General features: G+C 47.0%; 1 protein-coding gene across 2 annotated transcripts; it reads right to left on the minus strand.

Moving 5' to 3' along the window:
• Positions 1–388: 388 nt before the first annotated feature.
• Positions 389–19,012, minus strand: EMC8 (ER membrane protein complex subunit 8). Of its 2 annotated transcripts, none has more exons than XM_077891062.1 (5): positions 18,650–19,012; positions 10,238–10,314; positions 2,119–2,188; positions 1,327–1,417; positions 389–863 (listed from the first exon to the last, which is right to left on the minus strand). In XM_077891062.1, exons 1-5 carry the CDS (start codon positions 18,878–18,880, stop codon positions 691–693), a joined length of 642 nt encoding a protein of 213 aa, XP_077747188.1. In that variant the 5' UTR covers positions 18,881–19,012; the 3' UTR covers positions 389–690. The 2 variants fall into 2 exon arrangements, with proteins under 2 accessions (XP_077747188.1, XP_077747189.1); XM_077891063.1 differs by having other exon boundaries at positions 1,327–1,421; positions 18,650–19,009.
• Positions 19,013–19,034: the final 22 nt, after the last annotated feature.

Below are 19,034 nucleotides of genomic sequence, written 5' to 3' on the forward strand. Positions count from 1 at the left end.
GATCATCTTAATACAGTTCATTTTCCCAGTTTTGATTCCACAGGTTTACGAGCTTTCTGGTTGACTGAGAAGCATTACACCATGCTCTCCTCCAAGTTCCCATTACCAGTGGCGTCTGTTTTTACCCTTAACGATGAAGGTTTCTTAGGCAACAGTGGCATTATTCCCACTGTGTCGTTGCGGCAGCTACGTGAGCCCAACCGGTGTGGGGCAGCACTGTTCGCGGCCACAGCCTCCCAAGGGCAAAACGCTGAGTGCACGCCGATCCCAGCACTGGACGACACAAACCCCAACAGGATGAAAACTCGCACTCACTCACTCAAGTATAAGATCTGGGCTTTTTTCTCTTATAGGTAGTTCATAAGCCTTAAAAAGTATTCTCTGAAGATTATAAAAGGTTAGTTAAAACTCTTTAATAGGAATGATCTCGGACAAGCAGAAACAGCTTTGTTTTGGAGGATTAGAGCAACATACAACTGGGCAGGACTCCACAGGGCCGGTCAGATGGGAAAGTCTGCACCTCTTCTAGAGACTCTGCATTAAAAGATGGCTGATGGACATTCTGCCCTTTGTCAGGGCATATGCCACCTCCAAAAACTGTCGGCTTTCCACACAGGCTAGGAGAGATCTTATTTACATTAAAAAATAGCTTTCTTCTTCAGTGTAGTGGAAATGCCCAAAGACCAGTCACTAAAACCCCTCCCTAGCACAGATGTAGAACGGCTTTATTGATCTCTGGGTTTGTCCAGTCATTCCGAATGTCATCCAGGTGGTTGTCAAAATCCACAAGTGTTTCATAGGACCGGCTGTCCAGGAGTGACGCTGAGATCCTCTGGGCCTCTGGCCAGTCTTCACAGTAATCACTATGACGTGAAATAGGAGAGATCAGCCTTTCAGCGAAAAACAGGTGGTTTTCCAACAGAGGACACAGAAAACCGGCCACATACCCACTGGTATAAAGGAAGACAATCAGGAATCCTAGCAAGACAAGTTTCAAACACCCAAAGATGTGCACAAAGAATATGAAGCATGGTTAAGAAATAAAAGAGACACCCTCCAAACAAAAATCTAAAGAAGCTGGAGGGGGTGGTGGTGGAAGCTTTCTGAGTGATTATGAACCAAAACAAATGCCTGAGAGCGGTGCAGGCATTTGTTTTGGTTCATACCAAAACAGGTTCTTCCAGGGGTTGGAAGAACCAGAAGTAACACTCGAGCTCTCTCAGGAGCCAGGGAACATGCATGATTTCTGCATGAGGTTTCTACGCTGCCCTGGAGAACAGCCCACAGCATTCTGCACACAGGTCACCCCGAGAATGCAGCACTCACTAGTGTGGGTCCCTGCACCGCCATCTGTTTTCATGGTGTTCGTACACATGGATTGTAGGCACCACGCAGTCCATCGTAAACTTAGTGTTGTCTACCTGTGCACAAGACAAAGGATGCACTCGTGAACAGAGCTACATTTCTGGAAGTCCTCAGGCACCTCCTCATGGCACAGATGGAAACCCACCTCACAGCACGTGGACACCATGAATCTGACACATGCAATCACACCTCAGATATGGTCTAAGGTTAACTGTGTAATGTACAATAAATGCCAAGTACTATGGTTTTTCCATAAAAGCAGAGCTTCTGAATATTACTTCTTCCTTCCCTGTCAGAATTGTCTGAACTGAGCCTGTGCAACAAGGCTTTTGATCTTCGTGACAGTGCACCTGACTTCTTTCCCTTCGGGCTGTCGGCTAATTCAGTGGCTTCACACTTGAGTGTGCATCGGAATCATCTGGAAGCTTATTAAAGCCACCTGCTGGGCCCTGAGAATCTGCATTTCTGGCAAGTTCCCAAGTGGTGCTGATGCTGGCATAGAGACCCCCCACTATGAGAACCGCTGAGCGGGACTGCCTCCCCCTGTGGAGACAGGGAGCTTGCTGTGGCTGCAGTGGCATTCACACTGCGCCTGCGGAGTCTGCAGCCAGGAGGAGACCACAGAGGGTGGCACCGGCCTGCTGGAATGTCTGCAGAGAAGACCACTCGTGCGATAAAGCTCCATGTTAGTGCGAGAAGGCTAAGCAGCCGTCCTGGCAACAGAAAACATGACAGTACCCAAGAGAAACTCACCATGATGAGAGCAGTATCGCTGAAGCCCTCGGCGATTCTGGAGGCCACCTTTTCTGCGACCTGGTTCGGACTGCAAAAGACATGACAGTGAGCTGAGTCTCAGCTTCCACCATCCTGCATGGTCTCCCTATGGCAGGGCTAACGAGCACCAATATGAATGATACACCAATCACCTGTGTGTGCTCCTCATGCCACTCAGAGCGGCTTATGGCCATTGCAGGTACCAAGGATAGGGCATGCCATAAGGGCGACAGGGAATAAGGTGCAAAGCAGGTCCGTGCGTTCCAGAAGAGACACCTTCTAACCAGAAAGGCTCCCTGGAACTCCATAGAGAGCAGCCCCCACCCCTACCCCACCGGAGGCCACAGATCCCTGGTGTATGTGCCCATCCTCTGAGCTCCAGGTTGGATGCCTCCCAGGCTGCCTGCTCCACTGCACACTTGCAAAGGAATTCCGTCCACCTCTTAGCTGCAGGCAATCGAGCCATTTGTTTTTTAATTTAGAAAATTCCTAGGCCATTCCAAATCTTCTCTATTCTTGTCAGCCATCAAGAACCTGCTACCTTTAAGTCCATTAAATCAAGCTAGATGAGGCTCCCGCATCATCCCTGTGCCACCCCCCCACCATGCCCCAACTATTTTTTGATTCTGTATCAGGCAAAGGCCTCCTCTCATCCACAGGCCTCTCCATGCACACTTCCTCCTTAGGGGCTTCCTTTATGTCCTCTCCTCCCAGTGTCCCTGCTCTGCTGCCCAATTTGAGCCAGTCTTTTCCTTCTTAGGAAAAAATATTATTTAACTGGTTCCCTCTAGCCCCTGTCCAATTCTCTCCTTTCAACCATGTTTCGTGAACTTTAATATATCTTAATCTTTAATAAGCTGAGTCTTGTCCTGCAGTGCCTACCCCCTTAGCTTCAAGGGTCTGTACCCTGGAGTTCCGTCAAGCACCCCCACTCGCCCCAGCCACCCCACTGGAGCCTCCTGTGTCCAGGCTGCTGGCTGCTCTAGTTTCTCTGGTTTCCTACTCTTCTTTGATTCCTCACCAGCTGTCCCAAACTCCCTCCTTGCCTCGGCTTCTGTCTGCCCTGCCATCCGCTGTGTTTAGGTTATCATTCCACACTTGGGTTTCAAAAATTGCTTCCAAACTGGTCTCAATTTCTAGGCTCTTCTTATTTCACATATCCTGAAAACTCTCCTTAGATCAATTTTCTTAAAGTGAAACTTCCATCCTGTCTCCTGTTGTTCACCATTGCTTGTGATCTAACAGCCCACCGTTCTCAGCCTGGGAGATTGAGGCCTTTCTCCCTGTGGACCTAGTTACTGTTCCTACTCAGAAGCAGTCCTTTGTGCATCTTTAATTTCAATGGAATGGTCTACAAACTGTCTCCCTCACACACTCCTCCCCCTCGTTCACACTGTTCCCTGTTTGTGATGCCCTGCCATGCTGGTTTCTGCTTACTGAATTGCTTCCCATCTTTAATGCCCAGAAAACACCGTCCTCTATGGGAGGTCTTGTCAAACTGCCTCAGAGGGGGTCCATTTGTCCCGTCTCTAAACCCTACTTCTAAAGTGCTTTAACACCTAATCCTTGGCATGCAGTTATCTTTTTGTGCATCTTGTTTTCCCAGCACAATGAGAGCCTCAGCTTTTTTAAGCAAGAACTGAGCCATGTATATTTTAATGGCTGTAAAAAACACAATGATAATTGTGGGTTTACTTAAGGAAACATCCTATATAATTATGTTGTGATTGAGCTGGGAAAAAAAGATTAACAATGTTTTATGAAAATGAATTATTTTATCTAATTATTCTATTTTCACATTCAAAATTGAGAATTTGTAGTGATGTGCTGATTGTAAGTCTACAGGATTAAGGAAAAATGAACAGCAAAGCAGGTTCAAAGAGAAAGGGCCCCAGGGGTTCCTGTCCTTCAGGCCACCATGGAAAGCTCCACATGGCAGGGCTATACTGTGTTTACCCGGAGCTGGCAGGTGCACAGTTCCCATGGCTCCAATGGCAAATGGCAAGGAGTGGGGCTGGAGCCATGGAGGCCTTCCTGTTCATCCCTGAAATGTGCATGACACACACGATGACAACCCTAACTCACTTACACCTTAGGTGGAAAGGGAAAAAAAGTCAGCATTTGTGTAAAGCATCTACCATAAAGAAACTTACAAAACTATTATTCTGGGATGCCTGAGTGGCTCAGTAGGTTGAGTGTCTGCCTTTGGCTCAGGTCATGATCTCAGGGTCCTAGGATCGAGCCCTGCATTAGGTTCCTTGCTCAGTGAGGAGTCTGCTCTCTCCTCTCCAGCTCACCCCCTTGTGGGCCCAACATCCTTGCTCATGTTCTTTCAAATAAATAAAATCTTTAAAAAACAAAAACTATCATCTTAACATTTATGATGATCATCTTTAGACAGAGACTTTTATCAGGAAGGGGGTTAAGAAACATTCATTAAAAACAAGAACTAGGGGATCCCTGGGTGGCTCAGTGGTTTAGCGCCTGCCTTTGGCCCAGGGCGCGGTCTTGGAGTCCCAGGATCGAGTCCCACGTCGGGCTCCTGGCATGGAGCCTGCTTCTCTCTCTGCCTGCCTCTCTCTCTCTATCATGAATAAATAAATAAAATCTTAAAAAATAAAAAAATAAAAACAAGAACTAGGGCAGCCTCGATGGCACAGTGATTTAGCGCTGTCTGAGGCCTTGGGTGTGATCCCGGAGACCCGGGATCGAGTCCCGCATCGGGCTTCCTGTATGGAGCCTGCTTCTCCCTCTGCCTGTGTCTCTATGAATAAATAAAATCTTAAAAACAAAAACAAAACAAAAACAAGAACTACCATGCAGATTCTCAAGAACTCAAATTTAAAATGTATTCTTTTAAAAAAATTTTTAAAATATTTATTCATGAGAGACACACACACACAGAGGGCTGCACTAAAATGTATTCTTGATAAAGTTAAAATTGTAGTTAATGATTTGAAAAAGGATTTGAAAGAATTGCCAATTTTGTCTACATTTTTTGGTATTATTTACTTTGTCTCAAATGCTGACTTGCCCCAGCCCTAACTGCATTTCTAATGTACAACTATCATCACATGATGATAGTAAGGTCACTATTTTGCTTATTAGGCTGTATCAACTCTGTTCCCATGAAGCCTCAGTGGTCAAATAAAACTGCAGATACCACTTTACACCCCCCCCCCCCCCAAACTAGCACAAAGCCAGGCATTCACTTGAACTGAGATCTCTATTCTTGATCTAAAAGCTATTAACTGGGCAGCCCGGGTGGCTCAGTGGTTTAGCGCCCCCAGGGCGTGATCCTGGAGACCCGGATCGAGTCCCACATCGGGCTCCCTGCATGGAGCCTGCTTCTCCCTCTGCCTGTGTCTGTGCCCCTCTCTCTGTGTCTCTCATGAGTAAATAAATAAAATCTTAAAAAAAAAAAAAAAAAAAAAAAAAAAGCTGTTAACTGAGCATCTAACCTCAGACCAGGACACTGTGCCTGGTGCTGACGTTTACCCACTTGAAATGCAAAGCAGAAAGCAAAACACCAGCAATTAGGAAGTGCTCTAACAAAACCTGACATAATGACCTGAAGTTTAGTAAATAAGTGAAAATGTTACAAGCACCTTACATTTCTTTTTACAACATAAAACACTGATTTTTTAAAACTATGTTTCCTATGCTGTACTTTTATCTCTGTGACTTATTTTATTTATTTTTTTACTTATTTATTTTATAACTGGAAGTTTATACCTCTTAATCCCCTTCTATTTTCCCCCTCCCCCTGGTGACCACCAATTTGCTCTTTGTAGTTATGAGCCTTTTAAATTTAATTAATTAGTTTACAGCTATTTTAAAGATTTTTTACTTTTTTTTTTTAAAGATTTAATTTATTTTATTCATAGACATAGAGAGAGAGAGGCAGAGACACAAGGCTCCACACAGGGAGCCCAACGTGGGACTCGATCCTGGGTCTCCAGGATCACACCCCAGGCTGCAGGCGGCGCCAAACCACTGAGCCACTGGGGCTGCCCCGATTTTTTACTTTTAATATTTTTTTTTCTTTATTTATTTATGATAGTCACACAGAGAGAGAGAGAGAGAGAGAGAGAGGCAGAGACACAGGCAGAGGGAAAAGCAGGCTCCATGCACCGGGAGCCCGACGTGGGATTCAATCCTGGGTCTCCAGGATCGCGCCCTGGGCCAAAGGCAGGCGTCAAACCGCTGCGCCACCCAGGGATCCCGATTTTTTACTTTTAAGTAATCTCTATACCACCTGGGGCCTGAACTCACAACCAAGAGATCAAGATTTGCACGGTCCACAGAGTGAGCCAGCCAGGTGCCCCAAAAATTGGGTTTGTTTTTTAGATTCCACATGTAAGTGAAATCATATAGTATTTATCTTTCTCTTATTTCACTTAGCTTAGTATCTGTAGGTCCATCCACATTGTCGTAATGGCAAGATCTCATTCTATTTCATGGCTGAGTACTAGTCTATGGATATATTCACATCTTCTGTGTCCATTCATCCATGGACGGACACGGGCGGTTTCCACGTCTTGGCTGTTATAAATAGTGGTATGGCAAATGTAGGGGTGCACATCTTTCCTGATTGTTTTCATTTTCTTTGGTTAAATATCCATTAGTGGAATTAGTGAATCATATGGTATTTGGGGAACCTCCATACAGTTTTTCACAGAGGTTGCACCAATATTCCTACCAACAGTGCAGAGGATTCCCTTTTTTCCACATCCCCCACCAACACTTGGTATTTCTTGTGTTTCTGATTCTAGCCCTTCTGACTGGTGTGAGGTGACATCTTACTGTGGTTTTGATAGGCATTTCCCTGATGATCAATGATGCTGAGCATCCTCTCTCTTGGGTCTGTTGTGCTATCTGTAGGTCTTCTTTGGAAAAATGTCTATTGAGGTCATCTGTCCATTTTTTATTGTTTGCTTCTTTTGGGGTTTTGAGTTGTGTAAGTTCTTCATATATATATATATGTATGTATATATACATACATACATACATATATATTTTAAGATTTTATTGATTTATTCATGAGAAACAGAAAGAGAGGCAGAGACACAAGCAGAGGGAGGAGAAGCAGGCTCCATGCAAGGCGCCCGATGCGGGACTCGATCCCAGGAATCCAGGATCATGTCCTGCGCCAAAGGCAGACGCTCAACCACTGAGCCACCCAGGCGTCCCTCTTCATATATTTTGGATATTGACCCCATATGGGATATATCATTTGCATACACCTTCTCCCATTCAGTATCCTGCCTTTTTGTTTTGATGATGGTTTCCTTTGCCATGCAAAAGCTTTTTATTTTCGTGTAGTCCCAAGAGTTTGTCTGAATGATCCTTTTTTCAAAAAAGTCATCATGGGACTAGTAATAGTACAAGCTTCTACTTTGAACCAAGCACAAAGCTAAACATGGTGTATGTTGCTTCATTATGTCCTCAAGACCAACTTCTGAGGCATAAGCTTTTACTGCCATTTTACAGATAGGACCACCAAGGCCCTTGGAGGTAAATCAAAAGTCAGCTAAGATTTGAATCCAAGTCTATCCAGCTCTAAGACTGTGAGACACTGTTAATCAGCTGCTATTTCTAAAGGAAAAGCAACTTTTTAGCTAAGTCTGGCTGAAGAGAGAAGTGAAGACTTTCCAGGAGAGGAAAATAGTATTCAAGAAGAGAAATTAGCATAATCACAGCTCCTGGGCTTCCAAGCTGTTTGGCCTTTGTGCAGTGACCATCTCTAGCTGGACTTTCTTCACTTGAGTGTCCTTGTGATAGTTAGACAGGAGGGCGCCAGTAAATCCTAACATAGCAATGGCACAGACACCAAGTCCAGTAGAGACTCTTCAGAAGGGACTCAAGGGTGAGTGGGCACTCTTGTTCCCCAGCTCATGTTTAATATCACTACAGACCTGACAAGGGTCTGTTAGTAGGCAGTTAAACATAGACATCAATAGGGGAATGTAAAACCTCCTTGAGTAGAGCAAGTGAAGGAGCCGTGAAAGTCTAGAAGTTCTGAGCAGCACGAAAATGGTGTCTGAGTAGAATTCTGGACTGGGCCAGAATGAGGTCCAAAAAGAGGCAGGAGGGGATCCCTGGGTGGCTCAGTGGATTAGCGCCTGCCTTCGGCCTGGGGCATGATCCTGGTGTCCCAGGATCAAGTCCTGCATTGGGCTCCCTGCATGGGGCCTGCTTCTCCCTCTGCCTGTGTCTCTGCCTCTCTCTCTCTCTGTCTCTCATGAATAAATAAATGGAATCTTAAAAAACAAACAAACAAAAAGAGGCAGGAAGACAGAGCTGTGAGCCAAATGAGGCACGCAGCAGGTAAGAGCAGTGCACATACATTTGGGGCAACCATGTGAGGCGAGGAGTTGAGGTGTGGTGGGAGGAAAGGGAGGCATCTACACTCAACAAACTGGTGACATTGCCTCCTGCCTGGTCTCCTTGTCTTTCTGCAAGAGCAGCTGCTCAGTTCAGGAAACACTCCTTCCAAGGACAGCTCCCCACTGCTTATACTGAAAGTTGGAAGGCTTTAGAGTCCTACCTTTACAGTGTCACCTTCTAGCCATTTCCCTGTGCACACCCAGGCTCCTGTTTCCACCTTCTGGCTACCTCACTCTGTCCCCTCTCTGGACGCTCATCCTTCCTGTTCTCCACATGTGCACCTGACAAGACTCCACCCACTCCCGGGCATTCAAATGACACCCCTCCCTAAGGGCTGCTTTGGCCATCCCAGTGGAGGAGTTCCCCATCGCACTTGCTATCACAGCCTGTGCACCACCATCAGGGCACGTGACCTCAGGCTGGCACTACAGTCCTACACTGGCACCATCTCCCATGTACAATCCAGCAACCTGAAGGCAAAGGCCAAGAATGTTTAGCTCCTGTTCAGCAGAGCCTGGCCCAGGATCTTTTGTGTAACACAGACCAAGACCAACAAGGGCCCTGTGAGTAGGCTCTGGATGAGAGATGGAAGTGTGGGAGGTGGGTGGGATAAAATGGAGAAAGGGGTCCTAGAAAGAGTGAGGTTGTAAAAGTGGTGGGTCCTGGGACCACAGAGGCCCTGTGTGTTGTTGTCCAAGTGGGGGTTTTAACAGCATTGTGTTGGTTACCCTCCCTCTGAGTCCTGACTGGTGCATTTGTGCCTTATTGACAGCAGCACTCAGGCACCAGCTTACTGTATATTTCCAAACATACTGAGTCCACCCTCTTGCCTATGCTGAGCACATAACTCCAGGCGGCTTTTTGGTCTGCGATCCTCCACTGCAGCCCCTAACTGCTTGGACACTGGAGTCAGTTGGCTCTATTTGACAATGTGAGGAGAGCATGAGAGCGCCGTGCTGGAGACCGCCCATCTTGGCTTCCAGGTGGAGGAAATCACAGGGAGGTCAGGGTAGTGACTCTTCTGGGGCTTTCCCTATCAGGTCATACGTAGCAGGTTGGCTGCTGGCTATGTCCCTAAACTTCTTTACCACTCTCTGCTTCCCTGTCCCTTCTGGGCCCCAGGATGGTACTGCCTTCTGTCATAGCACTACCCTGTGAGCCTATTCCTTAGGAAACCACCCACTGTTGAGTTCTCTTGCAATCACTCTAACTCCAGTGTGGCACTGGTTTTTCTGTTGAGACACAGACTAAGGCAGAAAGAAAGCAGATTTGCTCATTAGTGAGAATTAGAGGGCGACATGTGAAGGAGCTATCAGCACTACATTTTCATCACAGTATCAGACCCTAAAAGCACCAAATTTAAAAGTCATTTTATTTGTCCCCAAAGAGAACAATATTCTTTCTGCATGCTCTGCTTTACATCATTCTTAGTTGGGACAGAAATTGGAGGCCCCTGACTGTTGCTTTCATTGTATGAACTTTCTTGAAGCAAAATAAAGAAGATACAAAACATAATCTCAGATTAATATAAGTGCTGGGATTTCTGTTGTTTGGAATTATTCACACTACAGTTCCCCTCACACACCAGAAACAAGCACAGAAGGCAGGGATGGGTTTTGTTCTCACTGAGCCTACAGAATGTCAAAAGGGGTATCAGAGATGTCACATGATCATTCTTTCAGACCAGAGGGTTTTTGCACCGACATACCTGGCATCCTTGACTCGTTCATTAGCTTGATAATAACCAGCAATCACATAGCTATTATCTTTGCACCATGAATCAATCTGAAAGAGAAACAAAAATTGGGAAGAAAAGATGAACGATTTTCCCTTAAACGTCACCTCTTAATACTCAGAGGAGACTCTGCCCTCCCACCCCACCCCAAATGCTGGGACAAGACACATATAATCCCTGAATCTTTCTCCCCATGAGAAGGGTCACACCAGCTTGCTGTCCATGGTCTGTGGGAGGGCACAGAAAACAGAGAGAGTGGCCTCACCCTCATTGCGGGGCCCCAGTGCCCACAGTGTACAAGTGCAGCACCGTGGGGAAGTGGGGCCATCTTTACGCACCTGCTCTTAAGATATAAAGAATGGAGGATTCTGGGGCTTGAGTAAGCCCTTCAGATCACTGAAGTTAAACCTTCATAGATAAGCAAACTAAAACTCAGAGGTGTCCTCAATTTGCACAGCCAGGGAGCAGAGCCAGAATGGGAACTTCAGTCTCTTGAAACCAAGTCTTTTACTATTAAATTTAAATTTCTGTATTCCTAGCAACTAACCATGAGAAACACTTCATGCTGGCATGTGGGGTAAACAGGCACATGTGCACGTGTGCGTGGGCAGATGCAAGCAGGGGTGTTTACACACATGTGCACATATACTCTCCTATTCAATTCCCTGTAGCATGCTTTTATTTATTTATTTATTTTTAAGATTTTATTTGTTTATTCATGAGAAACAGAGAGAGAGGCAGAGACACAGGCAGAGGGAGAAGCAGGCTCCATGCAGGGAGGCGGATGTGGGACTTGATCCCGGGGTCTCCAGGATCATGCCCTGGGCTGAAGGTGGCGCTAAACCAGCTGAGCCACCCAGGCTGCCCCTGTAGCATGCTTTTATTTTTTTTATTTTTATTTTTATTTTTATTTTTTTTTGTAGCATGCTTTTAAATGGGAGCATGGCTGCAGACTTTCAAAGTTTTTGTCTGTTTTATAACGCCACTCATCCCTCATCAGATTTAGCTTCCTGCAGGTCTAATGCTATTATTAAAAACAATAAAAGGTCATCCTAACGTTTTGCCATTACGGAATTTTAATAACATACTGCAATAAATTCTATTTTCAGTCTGAAGAGGAAATAAAATCGATCCTTGTTTTTCATAGTAAATTAACTAGTTAAAAATATTCTTTTTTCCTTTTCTTTAATCAAACGAACAGTTGTGTTGTTCTTTCTCTTGAATTCTGGTTTCGGGCTCAGGCAATATCCCCTACGACTACAAGCAGACTTCACAAGAAGTCCAAGGTTCCCTGGCTTGCACAAGGCTTAGAATAATAATCCTGGCCTCTTAAGAACTCACAAATTACCATATTGGGTCAAAACCAAGGCTCACTGAACCCATTAGATGTTTTGGTCATCCATCCAAAAGATTAGGGCAATGTCTCCAAAATATTTATGAAATGGCTCTTTTCACTGTAACTTTGCTGCAAATTACTCCCAAATCACTTATATTTTACTTCTATCACCTGTTAAAGGATTGGGTTCCAGAAATACTGTTGTTGCTTACAGTGGCAATTTCTTTCCTTTTCCTCTAAACCTGTTGGTTTGTATCACTAAAAGGCAGAGCCTAGCTCTAAAATCTGGCATCTGCCCCATTCCCTGACCTTGAATTCAGAGGATTAGCCTCCCCTTCAGCGCACCCCTCTCAGCCCTTGCTTCTACTCAAAGACCAGCCTCTTGAGTGTGTCCTTGCTGTCCATGTGGGTGTTCCTCTCCTTGCTCTCTGGTGAGGCTTGTCCTTCTATCCAGAGTCAGAACTAAAGATAAGTTTAAAATGGTCATCAGGGCTGATTCCTTCGGGAAGCTTCTGGGGAGAATCTGCTCCTTGTCTCGTCCAGCCTCTAGAGGTCACCCACATTCCTTGACTGGTGGCTGCATCATTCTGACCTCTGCTTCTGTTGTCATATCTCCTTTCTCTGGCCCTGTCTCTCTCGTCTCCTTCTTATAAGAACCCTTAGGATTACATGGGGACTCATCAGATAATCCATGTTCATCTCGCCTCAAGATCCTGATCTTAATCTCATCTGCAAAGTCCCTTTGCCAAGTAAGGTCATGTATTAATGGGTCTGAGCATTAGGATGTGGATGTGTTGGGGGATCATTTTTGGCTGACTGCATTTAATATAAGGATTATTAGTTATATTAAAAATAATATAATAATCTGACTACTCCAGGAGCAGTCTTTAGTGAGCACTCTAAGCTGCACCCAGATCCCTTCTTGGGCTGGAGGCAACAGTTCAGGACTTGTCTCCCAGCAATGCACATGGTATCACCTTGTGTCTGTATTCAGGGAACACAAAAAGTACCTGATGTGAAAGTGATTCTTGTAACAAACGTAAGGGCCTAACCAATTCCAGCAGAAAAATAGGGTCATGAATTTGGACTTCTAGAACTTTCAACAGAACTCTCTGAAGAGGCTGCCCTAGAAGTGAACCAGGTCATAAAAGCACTGGCTTGGTTTTAAAACTTGAATGATTCAAACAAGGACAACCAAGTTAACTGTAAAGATACCTTTATTTTTTAAAGATTTATTTGAGAGAGAGACAGATAGTACGTGGGTGTGTGGGAGCAGTGGGAGAAGCAGAGGGAGAGAATCCCCCAGCAGATTCCCACTGAACACAGAAAACTACATGGGGCTTGATCCCACAACCCATGAGCTTATGACCTGAGCCAAAACCAAGAGTCAAGGCACTGAACTGACTGAGCCATCCAGGTGCCCCTGTAAGGATGCTTACGATGGGCATACACTGCCTGTCTGCAGCTGTCCAGCTAGACATATAACTGAAAAATGGAAAACACAACAGGGTGGATGTAGAACTAAGGGCTCCCACCAGGCATCAAAGCCCATAGAGGTCAGGTGAATCAGTTTTAATAAGATGGAAGAGTTTTCTCTGACAGTTTCAACAAAGGAACCAGACCTCATGGGTGAGAGTGATCTGGAGTGTGGTACAAGTTGGTGAGCAGAAACGAGCAGCATGAGCAGGGGAAGCAAGGATAGGGTAGGGAGGTCTTGAGGAGGTTCAGAATCCTGCAGAAAGCCCAAGGGGCTGGTTAAATGAAAAAAATTAGTGGATTTAAGAGGCAGCTTGCTCAGTCAAGGCAACTCGTGCCCAAGCGGGACAGGTCAAGGCAAAAGAACTGAGCAGCTGTCTGACCTCTGTTCTCTGTGAATCTATTTTCCATTTTCCCTGCTCTCCTGCAACACAACCTGTGAACAATCCAAATTAAGAGAACAGCTCAGGACACACTCTGAAACCTGATGTCAACTTAGTATAAGTGACTCTGCATACAGGGTCCAAATTCCACATTTACTTTGTAGTTTCTTCTGTCTTTCAGAGGGAAAGGGGGACACTTTACTGTGCATAAGGGTTTCTGGCTCATACTACCTAAATACATAGGAGAACTATGAAAGGCACAAGGCCCTACTCATTCATTTCCAGTTCAGCTCTGCACAAAGAAACCAGCTTCTCGGATGGCTCAGTGGCTGAGCGTCTGCCTTTGGTTCAGGACGTGATCCCACAGTCCCAGGATCAAGTCCCACATCGGGCTCCCTGCATGGAGCGTGCTTCTCCATCTGCCTACATCTCTGCCTCTCTCTGCCTCTCATGAATAAATAAATAAAATCTTAAAAAAAAAAAAGAAAGTAACTAGCTTCTCAGCAAACTTGCTAGCATTTGCATGTGTGATACTGTAATTTTCAAAGCACTATTACCTACCTTCTGTGACTATAACATTGCCATGAAGCAGCTAAAGCAGGGAACTCATAGGAGCCACTCTGAAGAGGGTGTCACTCCCACACCTGCCACTTACAAGTTGAGGATGTCTGTGAGCCTTGCTGCCTACAGCAATAAGCAGGTTTGGGGAGTCTAAGGAGAGGACGTGCTGAATTAACTGAGAAGAAAAGCTCCTTCTCAAGTGGGATGCCGGTTTTTCTATGGAACAGAAAGGAACTGGAGCCATGAAAGAAGAGGTCCCAGGTAAGTGGGACGGGGAGGATGAAATTTAGAGGGAAGAACTGAAAAGAGGACCAAGAACAGCCATTTCCCTCTCCCAGGCTAGCATGTGAATGTTCTGGAGATAATGGGGGCAGAATAAGTAGGGGGTTTAGGAAAGAGCCAGAGGACAGTAGCCCATGCAAATGAGCAGAGACAAGGCACATGTGAGGCAGCAGAAAGAATTCTGGACTGAAATCAAAGTGACTAGACCAACTGGTAAATAAGAAAGTCATCTTGGCAGAATGTAATCAAAAGCTGCTCCAAAGAACCAGGAAATCAACGAGGAGAAAAAGACAAAAAGGGATTAGAGAAACAGCAGGTCTATGCTAATTTTTCTGCTAAAATTTTATGGGTTTTTGCTATTAGAAATAATTCTGTCACTACTTACGTCAAAGGGTTATAAGGATAAATAACAGGCATAAGTACTTAAAAAAAAAAATGAAAAGCACCCAGAAATGAAAGGATTTTTTTTAAAATGGAAAATCATAATGAAAAGCTTTTCAAAGGAATCTACCGCTGCCCTGTGATGGACTGCATATCAAGTCAGTCTTTCCCACTTACTAAAAATAATCACAACATGAAACTCTCTGAATAGAAAAAAGCCATGAGAATAAAAGCCTCATTTATAGTTTCATGGATTTAGAAGCTTTAGTAAAATCACATCTACCATAGCTGATATATTGATAAACTACAGCTCCATATGCTGAGATTTTTCATTGCCTTCAGGTTATAAATTTGCTAAGTCAAAATCTGAATGGCACAAAAATAAATAGCTTAATTGAAATAAAAATTTTTCAGATGGAGGCACCTGAGTGGCTCAGTCGGTTAAGTGTCCAACCCTTGATCTCAGCTAAGGTCTTGACCTCAGGGTCGTGAGTTCAAGCCACATGCTGGGCTCCATGCTGGGTGTGGAGCCTACTTAAAAAAAAAAAAAAAAAAGTTGTGGCATAGAATCCAGTTTAGACTAGACTTTGCAGACTGGGAGCCTCAAACACTAACAGGCGTGTCTGAAGGAAGTGCTGCAAGCTGAGAGTGAGGGCAGAGTGTAATGACACAGGGGAGCAAGACCAAAACAGAGCCTCATGCAGTGCCCCTCCCCGTCCTGGGAGGCTGAAGGCAATAGGCCATTTTAAGAGTCAAGGTCTCTTCTGGGTATTTTCCCTCTCCAAGTGGTTTGGGAGGCTGCTCTGCTCCTCTGGGAAAATTCATGTAAAGGTGACTCCAACACAGTTGTTTATAGTTCCTATGTTTAATTTCCTCAAGAGATGTATTTATATCTTATAATAGTAATATAATGTTTTAACTGTAAAGCTTACTTAAAAATGAGAAGCACTAGTAATACTTTGACAATTCCAAGTGAGGTTCAAGTTTGTCTTTAAGATGCTTAGATATTTCTGATAGGATTTTTTTTAAGTAAGATTTTATTTATTCATGAGAAACACAGAGAGAAAGAGAGGCAGAGACACAGGCAGAGGGAGAAGCAGGCTCCACACAGGGAGCTCGACACGGGACCCAATCCCGGGTCCTCAGGATCACGCCCTGGGCCGAAGGCGGCGCCAAACCGCGCTAAGCCACCAGGGCTGCCCTGATAGGAGTTTTAAAAAAAATTTATTTATTTATTTATGATAGTCACACAGAGAGAGAGAGAGGTAGAGACATAGGCAGAGGGAGAAGCAGGCTCCATGCACCAGGAGCCTGACGTGGGATTCGATCCCGGGTCTCCAGGATCGTGCCCTGGGCCAAAGGCAGGCGCCAAACCGCTGCGCCACCCAGGGATCCAGGATTTTTTTTTTTAAGATTTTATTTATTTATTCATGAGAAACACAGAGAGAAAGAGAGGCAGAGACACAGGCAGAGGGAGAAGCAAGCTCCACACAGGGAGCCCGACGTGGGACTCGATCCCGAGTCTCCAGGATCACACCCCAGGCCGAAGGCGGCGCCAAACTGCTAAGCCACCAGGGCTGCCCTCTGATAGGATTTTAAATGGATTTAAAGCAACACACCTCTCCCCTCTGGCAACTCCTCAGCTAGACTGCCCAACTCTTCTTCTTCTTTTTTTTTTTTTTAAAGATTTTATTTATTTATTCATGACAGACACAGAGAGACAGAGAGAGAGAGCATGGCAGAGACATAGGCAGAGGGAGAAGCAGGCTCCATGCAGGGAGCCCAATGTGGGACTTGATTCTGGGTCTCCAGGATCACGCCCTGGGCCGAAGGCAGGCGCTAAACCGCTGAGCCACCCAGGGATCCCCTGCCCAACTCTTCTACCATCCACCCTGTGGAAGCAACAGTTGCTCAGGCTTCTATCATAGCTCCCTCCTCGTCGCACATGCTGCTCCTGCCAATATGGCCTGCTCTCACGGCTTCAACAGTCACTGAGAAGCTACTGGTTCTCAATCTACGTCTCCAGCCCATCCATCTTCTAAATTCCAGATCCATTTCTCAACACCAGAAACTAGGTCATCTTCATTTGGCACCACTATGTCCAATGCATAAGTCAGACACTGAGGTGTCCTCCTTGTTTCCTTCTCCCTATGTCCACATGCAATTCGTCACTGAGTCCTGTGGATTAGATTCTTCCTCCTGGTTCTCTGTGATCTGTCTCCTCTGCAGCCACACTGTGCTCAGTGTAGATCACCTCTCCGGCTTCTGGTCTTGTATGCACTCTGCCTCCTTGCTGCAGGCTGCAGTGATCACTCTGGGACACGTCCAACTGTGCAACTCTCCCCCAGGGGCTTCTCTCTGTCCTCACGATGGTACCCCAACTCCACTGTGTGATCTGCCAAGTTGCTGTACAATGACACCTGTCTATTGCTTACCTCTCTCTGCCCCCAGTCCCTTTACATGCCACGCTCTAGCCCCACCCCCATTTCCTCCTGGCCTTTGCACACACACTGGTTCCTCTGACTTGAACGCTCTCCCCTCAACTCCCCCCACGCCTGCCCCCCAGTTACTATGGCTGGCCCACTGTGTCACTCCTTGCATGTCCATTTCTCCAGGCAGCTGCCTTCCTGGACTCTGCAAGCCTGGGTTAGCTTTGGACCTTTCACCACTTTCTGCTTGAGCCCACATGTGACACTTATTCTTTGGTACTGTGTACTTTGTGTTTCCTGCAGGCTCAAGTGCTAAGCATGTGCTGTGATCCACAGCCACGTCCCTCCTCCAGCATAGGCCTGGCACACTGTTGGAAAACCGAATGCTCCCGGTAAATCTAGTTCCCTGCAAGTGACTGCACTTCACATAACCAATCAGCCTGCAATCCCCGAGAACAGAATAGTTAAGGCATTGAGTGAAAAGACTTGCATTAAAACATACACACGCACCCCCCAGTGACGACTTGGTACTGACAGCACATTTCTTTAGGAGCTAAACTGACTGATTTTCTAAAGGTCCTACCTACATCCTCTCCAGAGGTGATCTGAAGAAATTCATACAGCGGCTGCATGTAACAGGCACTCAAAGATGTGCCTGGTAACTTTAGGGTAGGACCGTTTGCCCAGGGACACTTCCTGCTTACCAAGATTTACGTAGATGTCATAATTAGGTGAATTATGAAACGGGTTCATTTCGCCTGAAACACAGACAACCGATCTCTGTCTACACCTCAGACTTACTACTTTTTCTAGGAACTAACTTTTTTCAGGCCCATAGCTCATATTTAAGTGAAAAGTAAACAGCACCTCAACTCAGGCACTGGGGTCGGTAGCTCGGAGGTTACAGCTGACGTCCCCAAGGCTCTAACAACTGGGTGGAACTTAGAGGTGGTCTTTTTTCCTCCACTGGCCACTAAAACCCAGACAGCACTGCCTAGAACTCACTCAGTTGCCGGCCAGGTGACGTGTGCGCTGAAGCTCCCCCCTCACCTCCCCCCCCGCCCCCGGGGAAAGCGGCCGTTCAAGCAGACACCCCAGCGCCGTGGCTAAAAGGTCTCTAAAAGGTCTCGGCAATGTCACCGGGAGTCTCCAGCGCTTGAGCCCCCGGGGGGTGCAGTCTAGGGGCGTCTGGCTCTTGACCTCGAGGGGCTGAGTTCGAGCCCCACTCGGGGCACCGAGCTGACGGATCTGAACCCACGCGCGGAGTGTCGCCAGGTCAGCGGCGGGGTCGCACGGTCCAGGGGACGGGCGCCTGCCACGCCGACCCCCCGAGGGCCCCGGCACCACCGTGTCCGCGCCGCGGCGGACCAGCCAGGAGGCCCGGCACAGCCACAGCCCCGACACGGGGGCGGGGGGCCTGCTTGCACGAAGGCCTCGGGTTCGAGGAACGCGACGTGGCCGGCCGCCTCCCGCGCCCCGGAGAGCGTCGGCCGCAGCGCTCCCTGTGCACCGCGGGGACCCCCCCCCCCCCGCTTACCAGCGTGAGGGCCACCTCCAGCATGGGGGCGAGGGCCAGGGTGCCGTGGAAGAGCGGGATGCAGTCCACGAAGAGCGTGTGGTGGGCGCCCGGGCCGCCCAGGGGCAGGTGCTCCTTGCGCGGCTTCTGCTTCTCGGCCACCAGCAGCCCGTTGACGGCGCAGTGGGGGTACTTGGCGCCGTGCAGCACCATCTTGCAGTAAGCCTGGGTGGTCAGCTTCACCCCGGGCATGCTGAGCCCGGCAGGGCCCCGGGTCCCCGCCCGGCCGATGCTGCGCTCCCGCCGGGGGAAACCGACGCGCGCCCGCCTCACTCGCTCTCCGCTCGCGCTTCGGGCCGGGCGCCGCCGTAAAGCGGCCTCTCGGCGCCGCCGTAAAGCGGCCCGG

This window comes from Canis aureus, chromosome 3, assembly GCF_053574225.1.
Source record: "Canis aureus isolate CA01 chromosome 3, VMU_Caureus_v.1.0, whole genome shotgun sequence".
Classification (NCBI taxonomy): domain Eukaryota; kingdom Metazoa; phylum Chordata; class Mammalia; order Carnivora; family Canidae; genus Canis; species Canis aureus.

Coding starts and splice junctions, on each gene's coding strand:
- EMC8 (XM_077891062.1), bottom strand. CDS start 18,880: ATGCCCGGGGTGAAGCTGACCACCCAGGCTTACTGCAAGATGGTGCTG. Junction 2,189..10,237: donor GAACGAGTCAAGGATGCCAG/GTATGTCGGTGC, acceptor TGTCTTTTGCAG/TCCGAACCAGGTCGCAGAAA. Junction 1,418..2,118: donor GCGATACTGCTCTCATCATG/GTGAGTTTCTCT, acceptor GTGCACAGGTAG/ACAACACTAAGTTTACGATG.